Consider the following 12,769-nt stretch of genomic DNA (forward strand, 5'->3'; position numbering starts at 1 on the left):
AAAATTTTCAAAACCAATTTTTTTAGGATCCACATCACATTTGAAATTACTTTAAAGGGAACCTGTCATCAGAAATTTCGCCCAAAAGCTAAAAGATTCCCCCTCTGCAGCTCCTGGGCTGCATTCTAGGAAGGTCCCTGTTATTATTGTGCCCCATGTGAGACCAAAATAAAGCCTTTATAAAGTTCTACCTTTTTGTATGCAGCTTCTGTAAATCCGTCACGGGGGCGGGCTCTCTGCCGTCCGTTATTCTGCCTCCTGGTCCTGTATGCCGCCCCCCATCGCTCCTTTCCATATCTGATGCACCGACCACTGCTCCAGCCATCCCCGCGCATGCCCAGTGCCAGTCTCACAGGACTGAGCAGTTTGACCGCTGGTGACGTGTGCGCAGGCAAGTGATTATGGACGGGACTGTGACTGTTATCAGCAAGTACCCAGCCATAATCTCTTGAGCGCGCAAACCTCTCCAGCATTCACACTGAGCTCAGTGTAGATGCTAGACTGTATGGGCTGCTTCCAGGGATGACGTCCCTTTGTCATGTGATAGGGGCGTGTTCGAAATACTATCACGTGACAAAGGGACGTCATTCCTGGAAGCAGCCCATACAGTCTAGCATCTACACTGAGCTCAGTGTGAATGCTGGAGAGGTTTGCGCGCTCAAGAGATTATGGCCGGGTACTTGCTGATAACAGTCACAGTCCCGTCCATAATCACTTGCCTGCGCACACGTCACCAGCGGTCACACTGCTCAGTCCTGTGAGACTGGCACTGGGCATGCGCGGGGATGGCTGGAGCAGTGGGCGGTGCATCAGATATGGAAAGGAGCGATGGGGGCGGCATACAGGACCAGGAGGCAGAATAACGGACGGCAGAGAGCCCGCCCCCGTGACGGATTTACAGAAGCTGCATACAAAAAGGTAGAACTTTATAAAGGCTTTATTTTGGTCTCACATGGGGCACAATAATAACAGGGACCTTCCTAGAATGCAGCCCAGGAGCTGCAGAGGGGGAATCTTTTAGCTTTTGGGCGAAATTTCTGATGACAGGTTCCCTTTAAGGGTCCTATGAGACAGAAAATACTGAAAAGTCACACCATTTTGAAAACTGCACCCCTCAATGAGCTCAAAACCATATTCAAAAAGTTTATTAATCCTTTAGGTGCTTCACAGGAATTAATGTAATGTGGATGGAAACAGTGAATATTTTACTTTTTCACACAAAAATATTTCTTTAGCCCTAATTTTTTTCATTTTCATAAGGGCAATGGGAGAAAATGGACCATACAATTTGTTGTGCAATTTCGTCTGCATACATGAATACACCATATGTGGTGGAAAACTACTGTTTGAGCACATGGCAGGGCTCTGAAGGGAAGGAGTGCTATTTGAATTTTGGAGTGCTAAATTGGCTGGAATAAATAGCAGATGCCGTGTTGAGTTTGCAGAACTCTGATGTCTCTAAACTGTGGGGAAAAGGAACATTTTGGATCTACACCCCTCAAAGAATATAACTAGATGTGTGGTAAGCACCTTGAACTCACAGGTGCTTCACAAAATTTTATAACATTGAGCCGTGAAAATGAAAAAAGAGGGTAACATTAGAAAACACACCGTACAATTTGTTGTGCAATTTCTCCTGAGTACACCGATACCCCATATGTGGTGGAAAACTACTGTTTGGGTACACGGCAGGGCTTGGAAGTGAAGGAGCGCTATTTGAATTTTGGAGTACCCCTTTTGCTGGAATATAATGGGTATGCCATGTCCCATTTGAATATTTGAAGATCCCCTGACATGCCAAAACAGCAGAAACCCCCAATAAGTGAACCCATTCTGGAAACAACACCTGTCAAGGAATTTATTTAGGGGTGTAGTGAGCAATTTTAACTCTTAGGTGATTCATGGCATTGTATAACATTGGGCTGTTAAAATGAAACGAATTATAATTTTTCCAATGAAATGTTGCTTTGGCCCCAAAGTTTTAATTTTCAAAAAGGGAAATAGGAGAAAATGGATCATACAATTTGTTAAAAGATTTCTTCTGAGTTTGCCAATACCCCATATGTGGTCAAAAACAAGTTTTGAGGCACAGTGTTGAACTGTCAGAACGCTTATTAGACCATGCTGCTGGCATGGTCTAACAGGCTTGCCGTAGCCAGGTGACCTCGGGTTACCATGGCAATGATTGGAACCCCATTATCATGTTGCAGGGGGGCTAATCAGTTGTGAAAGGGAGCGCAATCATTATTGCTCACAAAATGTATGGGCATGGGCGCCATCCCTGGCTGTGACAGGAAAAGCTTTGCTATCACTTACTCTGAGCTCCTAGTGGTGATCATGAGTGTACAGCTCCTGTGCTCACCATGACATAAGTTTGCATCATAGGTCGCAAACCCCTATCCGACCATGATCTAAACTTATGTCAATGGTTGTGAAGGGTTAAAAAACAATTATATCAAATCAGTGGCACTGGAAAGGCAATCTTCACCCTTTTAGGGGAAATCTAATTTGCAGACTGGGATTCAAATAACATCAAAGAAAAAGTCATTCATAATATCCTTCATGTGGAATAAAGCTAGCCATGTACAGTATTGTAATTGGCAACACTGCAGTAATCAACCATCCATCGGATTGTTGATAGGAATGAACTCACCAACAAATGCCAAACTAAACTGGCATATTTAGTGTATATAAAAAAGCCCTTGTGCAAAGTAGCAAATGTTTGGCTGTAAACAGCTGATCATGCCATACACAAAAAGTTCAAGTGAACAACACTATGCAAATTGCCTCTTCAGAGAAGAAAAGGACTTGAACTCTAATGCTACCTATTGGAAGTAGCAAAAGTCAATATCGACCTTTTAACGAGCCTTGCCATATGACTTAGGATAAAAGCCAAACCAGAATCTCCATTTGCAGATAGTGTTTGGGGTGTTGCCCCTCATCAGTGTAAAGCATGAGATCTGATTTGTCTGTATGAGAGGCTTCTGGCTGCAATCTAAGGGGTAACGTTTCTCCTTGTGGACAGTGACATGCCTCATATGCCAGGGTAAGGAGGCTTATAAGCCATGCAATGCTCATTTGGGAAATGTAATAAGGAAATTGCCTCTTCAGAGGAGAAGAGTTTAACAGCACTGGAATCATTCCAAGATGACAAATCAAATTTCTGGCAGACAGACATCTGTCCTTGCCCATCTCAATTCGCTGCTTGCATAAAATTTTTAAATGATATTTAGCTGAACTGGGCAAAATCTGCCATTTTGGCAGACATTATCCAATTTAGTACAGAGCATTACTTTTAAACCAAAGTGTAACATTATTTGATTTATTAGTATAGAAGCAAAACTGCACAAAACCCATATGATGCACTACACAGCAGGGCTGCAGGAAAGAGGGAGCACACATAAGGCATGGGGATTGTGCGGGGATGTAACTGTACATCATATGCTCTTGGATAACAACTAGAAAGGGCACTGATGAAATTTTAGGTGGCTTAGATAGTTGTGATCATCACCTTTGTAAATCCATCAGCTGTTAGAGGGGTTGTCCAGTGAAAACAAGTCATCACTCATCCAGGATAGGTGATAATTTGCTAATTGGTGGGTGTGCCACCGCCAGGACCTGCACCAATCGGCAGATAGAGGAATTTTTATCCTCAATGGGGAACTTTTATCCCTGTTACAAAATTGAGTGGTAGGTAGGATTCCCAATTACTGCTCCATTCCTTCTAAATAGGAATGCTGAAAAAAAGCCAAGTACAGAACTCAGCAGCCCCGTAGGGAATGAATGGAGCATTGGTCGAGCAAGTGTGCTGCAGCGCCATTCTAACAGATAAAAGTTCCCTGCTATGCTAATCTGTGCAGGTCCCTGATGTTGAACCCACAAGTTATCAGCTATTGTTTGGATTTTGTATAGGTGATAACTTGCTTTTACAGAAGAACCCTGTTAAAGCACCACTCAAACATTTTTTTTTTATTTCAGTGGTGTTTTAAATCTAAGTCCCCTGCCCCCTGTATTGATATACCCTACAGCCTCTAGCGTCTGTTTTCAGTGCATCTCTGGTCCGTCTCTAGCAGTTTGTAACCTGCTAGCAGCTCTAGTGCTGGAGGTCAAAACTCAATACAAGCCTATGGGAGCCTCGTTCTGGCTCTCCTAGACTTGCATTGAGTGCTTGTGACGTGACTTCTGATCTCCGGCTATTCATAAGTTACTTTATATATTTTACTTTTACAGGGAATCAATCAGGACATTTTTGCTATATAATATGAAGCCAGCATGCTGTAAGAGTTAACATGAAGTTTACAGCAAGCCATCTCTTCTCTCAAAGTCAGCATTTATTTACCTGCAATGTTAGTTTAAGCCTCTTAGCTTTATCATTAGTGGGTCTCAGCAGCACCTGAGTTGTAGTCTGACTCCGCCCCCCTCTGTGCTTAGAAGCTTCTTTTTATGGAAATATGGGCAGGGACAACTCTCCCAGCACTGCTACATGCAAAAAATAATATCTTTCACTGTGTCAGAATGGCTGCAGCCAGTAATCTAAGTGATACATTGTTAGATTCAGAATCTCTTTGCCTACATCACTACATCATGCTGCTCTGAGATATCAAAAACCTGCTGACAGATTCCCTACAAGTAGCGCTATTAATTCACAGCAACAGACACAAGATGGTGCTGCAGGACCAGAGCGATGCTGTAAATAGGTGATTACACTGGAGGGTGAGTGTAAGAACGGGGACAAGGGACTTAGATTTAAAGCACCACTTCACTGGTGAAAAACAAATGCTGGATTGATGCTTTAAGCTAGTAGAACCAATAATGTTAAACCAATATAATACTTAGATCCCAAAAAAACATCCATTTTGCAGAGTGATGCCTTAAAAGAGAAAGCGTAAGTTAACTCTATCACACTTTAATACTATGCTATGTTAGTTCTAACTCTCTTTCCAGCAACTAAATATCAGCAACAAAAAAAATCCCCAAAAGAATTGATGGTGTCAGATAGCAGATATCACTGGGTAGCCAATGGATTTTGGATAATGTCGGTAATGGTTGACAAACATGAAGAAGGAAGAAGTACATGGAGAAGGAACACTCACATACATATGTTATGATGGCGCACACACAATGATATATCAAGATTAGTTCTAATTGTCTTGTGTAATAAAACTAAGGAGGAAGCAGGGATGGTTTAAGGAATGGCTGAAGGCGCAGAAGAAATCTTGCACCATGACCATTGCTGGACAAGAATCTGCAATACAGTAGTACAAAGTGCACTCACATCCCAATACACCCTGATTTACCTAATGGCAGATCTCCTGGAGGGCCCTTGAGTTGGACTTCCTTCTCCTGTTCACCTCTTAGGACCGCTACAGCATCAGCAGTTACTACTTGGACTATGCGTGCAGATACCTCCTCTGCCGAAGCACCAAATGGGCAAAACAAGACAAGCAAACAACACAGACATTGTTAATATAAATGGGCAGGGAGGGTACAAAGTAATATTAAGTGTGGAAAGTACTATACTAGGAGACAGGAACAATAATCAGATCATTTTAAGGAACCTAAATTTTGCTGAAAGGTAACCTGTCACCTTGTACATGTATCTGTGGATAGCACTGTTTAGAGCAGATTGATAGTTTTGTAAGGAAATATGTAGAGTAAGTTATTTCATCTTTTTAAGCTTAGGAATCCAGTGTGCAGTCACAGAGAGAAGGCTGTCAATCATGGAATAAGACCGCCCACTGGACTCCTAAGCATAGAAAAAAAACTGGGATTGAAATTATTAAAATATAAGTTATATTGAATCATCTTCCTACAAACTATATATCAATCTGATAAGCCCACTATGGTCCATACCATGATGCTGGCAAATAAGACACGATGTTCAAAATGACAGTTTTGCTTTAAAGGGAACTTGTCAGCTGGATTTCTCGCCCCATATTATGTATGTGAGCATGTAGCTCTTCCAAAGACATATCCAGCAATACCTTTACCATAAGCAGTAAGTTCCTCGATTACTGAGAAATCAGCACTGAATAGATATGCAAATGAGGCTAAAGTGCTTTGGTTCTGTGGAAGTTCGCTTCAAGCTTCTGTCACTCCAGTTCTATTCCTCGCCAGACACCACCTCCTCCTTTATGGTGTGAGACTTTAAACAATAGAGCTCTCAGTCAAGCAGGATGAGCCATCACTAGGCAGCAAATAGAGCTGGAGTGACAGAGGCTTCAGATCTAGAGCCTCATTTGCATATCAATTCAAACCCTGATTTCTCAGTAATGGAGAATTGGACTGGCCATGAAAAGGTATTGCTGGGTTTGTCTTTGAAAGACCCTAAAAATTGGGGGATAAAATCCTGCTGACAGATTCCCATTAAGAAAAATACCAATGGACAGTTCATATGTTATGAATATGAAAAAAAGAATCCAAATAAAAGAAACAGTGAAATTGATACAGATGGTTGTTGACTTCATTATGACAAGGTTGAACTGCTAGAGCAACAGACAGGAAGTGTTGTCATGAGGACACTGGAGATGAAGGATTTAGACATATAACTAATTACTATCTCTTAAAGCTCCTCCGCAATGATCGATGGTTACTGTGCATACAAGCAGATACAAAGCGGCTGTCAATCACTGGTTAATAAGTCAAAGAAGCAGGAAAGGGTGGAGTGACACTGTTTGGTCCAATGGCCCAGCAGAGTTGTCATTATAATATACTGGCCTTATAGAGACATACATATTATGGTGACAGATCCACTAGACACGGGTTGTCCAGAACATTGATGGTGATGACCTATGCTTAGTATAGGTCAACAATATCAGATCGGGGGGAGTCTGATAACCGACACCCCTAAATTCAGAAAGCTATCTGTGGAGCAGAACAGTGGGGCTCCCTACACTGTTTAGTGGCCATTCCTAAGTGCAGCTCATCGCCTATCAAATCCTAGCTCATCAGTATCAATGTAGTGGACAAGCCCTTTAATAATGACATATCGTTTTGAAAAAAATTATTATATTTTGTTTAAACTAGTCCCGTTCATCGCATAACTCCAGAGCAGTGTTTTATGAGCGGTCCAGGCACATAAGTCAAGTGGGGTCCTAAGACGCTTCCCTGGCACCTCTTGATATGGCAGAGAAAGAGGATCCAGACATAAGAGCCCATATATGTAAGGCTCTATTCACAAGCCTGCTTGGAGTTCCAATTGTCTGTTTTATTTTAGAAAAAGAAGCAGAATAAGGCTGAGTTCATACGTCCTATAATCATCTGTTAGAAAGGATCCTGCAGAGATCCATTGGGAAAAAAGTTCTGCAAACACAACTTTGTTAAATAAGTAATGTCCGCCGGATCAATTTTTTTAACATTGGAGATCTGTTAACTCATTGCTATTTATCATCCGGTTTTCTTGCATTTATAACAGATCAGTTTTTCTCACAGGATCCGTTTCAAATGGAAGATAAAGAGCAAATGGATCCATTCCCCATAGACTTTGTTACTTAGGGGCACTTTGCACACTACAACATCGCAAGCCGATGCTGCGATGCCGAGCGCGATAGTCCCCGCCCCCGTCGCAGGTGCGATATCTTGTGATAGCTGCCGTAGCGAATATTATCGCTACGGCAGCTTCACATGCACTCACCTGTCCTGTGATGTCGCTCTGGCCGGCGAACCGCCTCCTTATTAAGGGGGCGGGTTGTGCGGCGTCATAGCGACGTCGCACGGCAGGCGGCCAATAGAAGCGGAGTGGCGGAGCTGAGCGGGACATAAACATCCCACCCACCTCCGTCCTTCCGCATAGCCGGCATGAGCCGCAGGATGCAGGTAAGGTGATGTTCCTCGCTCCTGCGGCTTCACACACAGCGATGTGTGCTGCCGCAGGAATGAGGAACAACATTGTAACATCGGTCCTGCTGAAATTATGGAAATGACCGACGCTACACCGATCATACGATTTGGACGTTTTTGTGCTCCTTAATCGTATCAAAAAGGATTTACACACTACGATATCGACTGCGATGCCGGATGTGCGTCACTTTCGACTTGACCCCACCGACATCGCAGCTGCGATGTCATAGTGTGCAAAGTGCCCCTAAGGCCTAAGACACAAGGCATGAAAATCGGAGTGAGTGGAATGCGATAAAACATCGCATTCCACTCTGACTAATATTAGCCTATGTGCCAGCACCCATGAGCCATTATTTTTTCAGCCCTAATCGGACCGAAAAGACAGTCGCAGCATGCTGCGACTGTAATGCGAACCTCTTTCTCTCGCACCCATTCAAGTCTATGGGGCGAGAGAAACATCGCACTGCACTCGCAGAACACCGGTGTACCGCGAGTGCAGAGCAAGCAAGGCAATAGCTGGCAATGGAGGAGAGAGGGAGATAACTCCCTCCCTCTCCTCCTCACCGCTGGCCCTCCCCTCCTCAGCGCTGGCCCTCCCCTCCTCAGACCCGGCCCACCCCCCGCAGCTGTGGTCCGATCGCATGATCGGACCTCAGTTGCAATGACACTCACATGACACTCAGCACTGCTGTTCTGCCAGCGTAAGCCGAGTGTCATGCGAGGATTGCATTAGTCTCCTTGTGGCCCCGGCCTTAAAAAGAAGATCCGGCAGAAATAATTTTGCCAATGCATCTCTGCAGGATCCATTCTAATGGATGACTAAAAGACATGTGAACTCAGCCTAAGTGATCCATTGCACCAATTCTGCAAATGGAAGCAATGGGACGTCATTGATTTTTATGGGGCCCATTTGCTGTCAGTTTTAATGAATTGAAGAATAATTCTGTAAGGTTAACGGATGCAACGTATAACATTCCATTTGGTTATCAATAAAATGGAACACAGAGTGGACAGGTAAACAGAACCCCGGGCCGAGGCATATACCACATACATATAATAGATACATTATTAGCAAATACGGTACTTGTACATGTAAAAGACTAAATCCTGACAAAGACAAATGGTGATAATGAGCAATTATTCATGCAAAGTTAGCAACAAGGAAAAAGCTATTCAAATGTTGAGCATGTGTTAAGAGGATGGTTTTATGTATGCACAGGGGGCCTAAATCTCACGGAAATAATATTTTAAGAAAACCGAAAGAACAGTCTGACAGAAGGCGACCTGCATATGGATCCTAAACATTTCTGGTTCTCTTTACCAGGTAGCACAGTCATCCATATAATAGATCACAGCAGGGATCTCCTAATCCACAGCACAATTCATCTGTGACATATGAATGTAACAACAGCAATAATCATATATCAGCTAAGAACACTATTAGGTTATATATTCCGGGGATTTATGAGCTGAGACTATACTATTACCTGTATACGCTCACAGATTTCCACTATTGGTGCAGAGGTATATGATATGTTTTATATATTAGAAAATCATATGAGACATTTTTCTATAACCATAAAAATAAATGATGTAAAAATATTCAAGGCAAAGATTGGGCTGAGGCCAATGGCTGATCCAAAAAGGCTAGGGGTCATCTAAGAGTATGTTCACATAGAGCTTTTTCTGACAATCAAAAACTATGAGTTTGCTTCCGGAAACTCTCCTTTTTTGGGCAGTTTTTGGTGAGGTGTGCATTTGTGAAGGATTTCCTGCAGCGGTTTTCAAGTGTTTTTGCAATTTCTTTTTCCTGAAACGTCTTTTTTTGCAGCCTTTTCATTGGACCATGTCTAATTAGGAGCGTTTTCTGTCAATATTTGCTTCAAAGAAGTGACATGCCCTTTTTTTTTATACAACCAGGTGTTTCTAAAAGCCTTAGGGGTACTTTGCACATTGCGACATCGCTACTGCGATCTTGTCGGGGTCAAATCGAAAGTGACGCACATCCGGCACCGGTAACGACGTCGCAACGTGTAAAGCCTAGAAGCCCCGATAAACGATTGCAAAAGGGTCGAAAATCGGTGATCTGTGCAGTGTCGGTTATTTCCATAATTTCGCTGCAGCGACAGGTACGATGTTGTTCCTCGTTCCTGCGGCAGCACACATCGCTGTGTATGAAGCCGCAGGAGCGAGGAACATCTCCTACCTACGTCCCGCCTGCAATGAGGAAGGAAGGAGGTGGGCGGGATATTTACATCCCGCTCATCTCCGCCCCTCAGCTTTTATTGGCCGCCTGCTGTGTGACGTCTCTGTGACGCCACACGACCCGCCCCCTTAGGAAGGAGGCGGGTTGCCGGCCAGAGCGCGTCGCAGGGCAGGTATGTATGTGTGAAGCTGCTGTAGCGATAATGTTCGCTACGGCAGCTATCACAAGATATCGCATCTGCGACGGGTGCGGGGACTATCGCGCTCGGCATCGCTATCATCGGCTAGCCATGTCGCAACGTACAAAGTACCCCTTAGGTGTATTATTAGCAGATTGTCGTTACATAGAACTGAAGAAGAACATCCTTTTTGAGAATTTTATTTTCTGGTGTTTTTAGGAACAAAGCTGCTCAAAAAACATTGGGAAAAGCCACAGTGTGAACATACCCTAAAGAGGCCGTAGAGATAGATGAACACCAAGACCCCAATGTCTGGATCCGCACAGCCTAGCTTGGCGTATTAGAACAGGATGAATTTGTACATATTGTTGTAAAGGATAGGGCGACAGCAGGGAACATATTTATTTTACGAGAATTATCATGATTTTGGTATAAATCATTAGCGTAACAGGTTCACTATTGGTTACGAGATCTGATAACTGATCTTGAAGAATAGACACCTACTGAACTGTAAATTTATGTCTTTAAAGAGAATTTGTCAGCAGGTTTTTGCTGCCTCATCTGAGAGCAGCATGATGTAGGCAAAGAGATCCTGAATCCAACGATGTATCACTTAGATAAACAACAGATCAGACTTTGACAAGACAGGCATCCCTGAATTCTCTGCGCCAACCCTTGCAATATGCTGTCTTTAGCTTACATAGTAACAACCTGATGGCAGATTCCCTTTAATGAAGACATCAGCACAGTTCCATGTCTTGGATCTCGTGTTATTTTATTCTCTCTTTTTCACCCCTAGTCTTTGGGGGAATTTTATATGTGTGATACTTCTTTGGGTACTGTATGGTAGCATGTTGTAGGCAATGGATGGTAGTATATGTGAGAAAACAGAATCCATTTTGTTCTTATAGAAACCATCATGTCTTATAACTGAATGATGCCATAGGGCTCAGCTAACACTGATAGGCGGGGAAGTTTCACATTTCTATACACACGCCTGCGGCTCCTATTGGTGCATAATTCAGAGGAGCTATTTCTTTGTTTGATGTACTATATAAACTGGTCACGTGATGTAATAAAGCAGAAACTTTCAGTACACCACAAAGCATGTGTGCTGCAATGACTTCCTGAGCGCTCGTAAAACAAATCTTACTAATGTGGAGTTCCAATGGCATAAAAGGAGTGTATTTCGCTCACATATATACAATGTGCATTTATAGGTAAAGCATGATTTTAAAGCTGGAGCACAATACATCCAAATGTTTTCACTGTAAAATTATCAAGTACAGTACAAGTTCCAGATGGATTTAAATGACTTATTCCATTGTGTTACTGTACATTTATTGTACTTTTTGGCGGAATATTTGGGGATTTACAATGTAGATTGTTTCTTACCGTTAAACACTACATACAGTATTATCAGACACTTACACAAGTACATTAGACCATTTTAGATGTGTGTGCCATTAATATTGTGCGTCTAAACGTCCTATACTAAAAAAAACCCTCAAACGTTATAATAATAATAAAAACCCAACTATAACAATAGAAAGCATGAAAGTTTATGAGATTACACAGATCTTCGCGCTGGCTAAAAGTAACCAGACTGCCTCCAGGGACTTCCTGAAGAGCAACATGGCTTCATATCTTCCACTTTGATGCTTATTTCAAGAGACAAGAGAAAAGAGCACTGCAGCGGAAATTGTGTTTTTACTATTAATGATGCTGAAAAAGGGACAGACACTTTTGAACTAATGGACGTCCTCTATAAATAGCAGAGCCAGCCACTTTAATTTACCCTTGAAGACTTATTACAGAGATTCCCCTAACTGTACTTTTCTAAGGGTTCATTCACAGTTCAAGGAATATAGGAAGGGTAAAAAATACCGTCTATGTCATCCACAGCAACTAATGAGAGCTCAGCTTTCCTTGCTGTAATAGCGCTCCAAAAAGGAAAGCTGTGTTATGATTGGCTGCTACAAGATGCAAAACGTTTTCCTTCTAGACAGTTGGAATCTATCCACCAAGCTTGTGTTGCCCATCTGAGAGGAGCATGATGTAGGGGCAGACACCCTGATTCTAGCAATCTGTCACTTATTTGCTGCTTGCTGTGATTTTGATAAAATCACAGTTTTTATTTCTGCGGCATGTTTTTTTCCAGCTCTGTTGGTCCTTTCAGTGGCCAGCTGTGCATAACTCCGCCCACGCCACTGATTGGAAGTTTCTGTGTATACTGTGCATAGGCAGAAAGCTGGCAATCAATAGTGGTAGCAGTGAGAGCAGCAGCCAATAAATATGCAGGAGTTTATCATTGAGAGGACTAGAAGAGCTCCAGCAAATAAAACACTGCTTTTAATCAAAACTGCAGCAAGTAGCCCAGTAAGTGAGACATTTTTGGAATCAGGATCTCTGCATCTACAGTATGTTATGCTGCTCTCAGATGGGACAACATAAAACAGGTGACATATTTTCTTTAAACTACCCATCTGGTGAAGTAATCAAAAGTAGGCCATTCATTTTCACTTTTTTGAAATCACTCTTTCAAG

General features: G+C 42.6%; 1 protein-coding gene across 13 annotated transcripts in view; it reads right to left on the bottom strand.

The window, feature by feature from the left end:
• The window catches only part of MAP2 (microtubule associated protein 2), a 366,782-nt gene that overhangs the window by 76,512 nt on the left and 277,501 nt on the right, over window positions 1–12,769 (bottom strand). For 10 of the 13 annotated variants that reach the window (XM_075317560.1, XM_075317557.1, XM_075317566.1 and 7 more), the window contains one exon: window positions 5,298–5,411. The exons of the other annotated variants lie outside the window; for them this stretch is intronic. In XM_075317560.1, coding sequence (XP_075173675.1) covers window positions 5,298–5,411 — 114 coding nt within the window. The remainder of the gene's footprint in view (window positions 1–5,297; window positions 5,412–12,769) is intronic. 13 annotated transcript variants of the gene reach the window in all.

The sequence above is a fragment of the Anomaloglossus baeobatrachus genome, chromosome 7, assembly GCF_048569485.1.
Source record: "Anomaloglossus baeobatrachus isolate aAnoBae1 chromosome 7, aAnoBae1.hap1, whole genome shotgun sequence".
NCBI lineage: Eukaryota > Metazoa > Chordata > Amphibia > Anura > Aromobatidae > Anomaloglossus > Anomaloglossus baeobatrachus.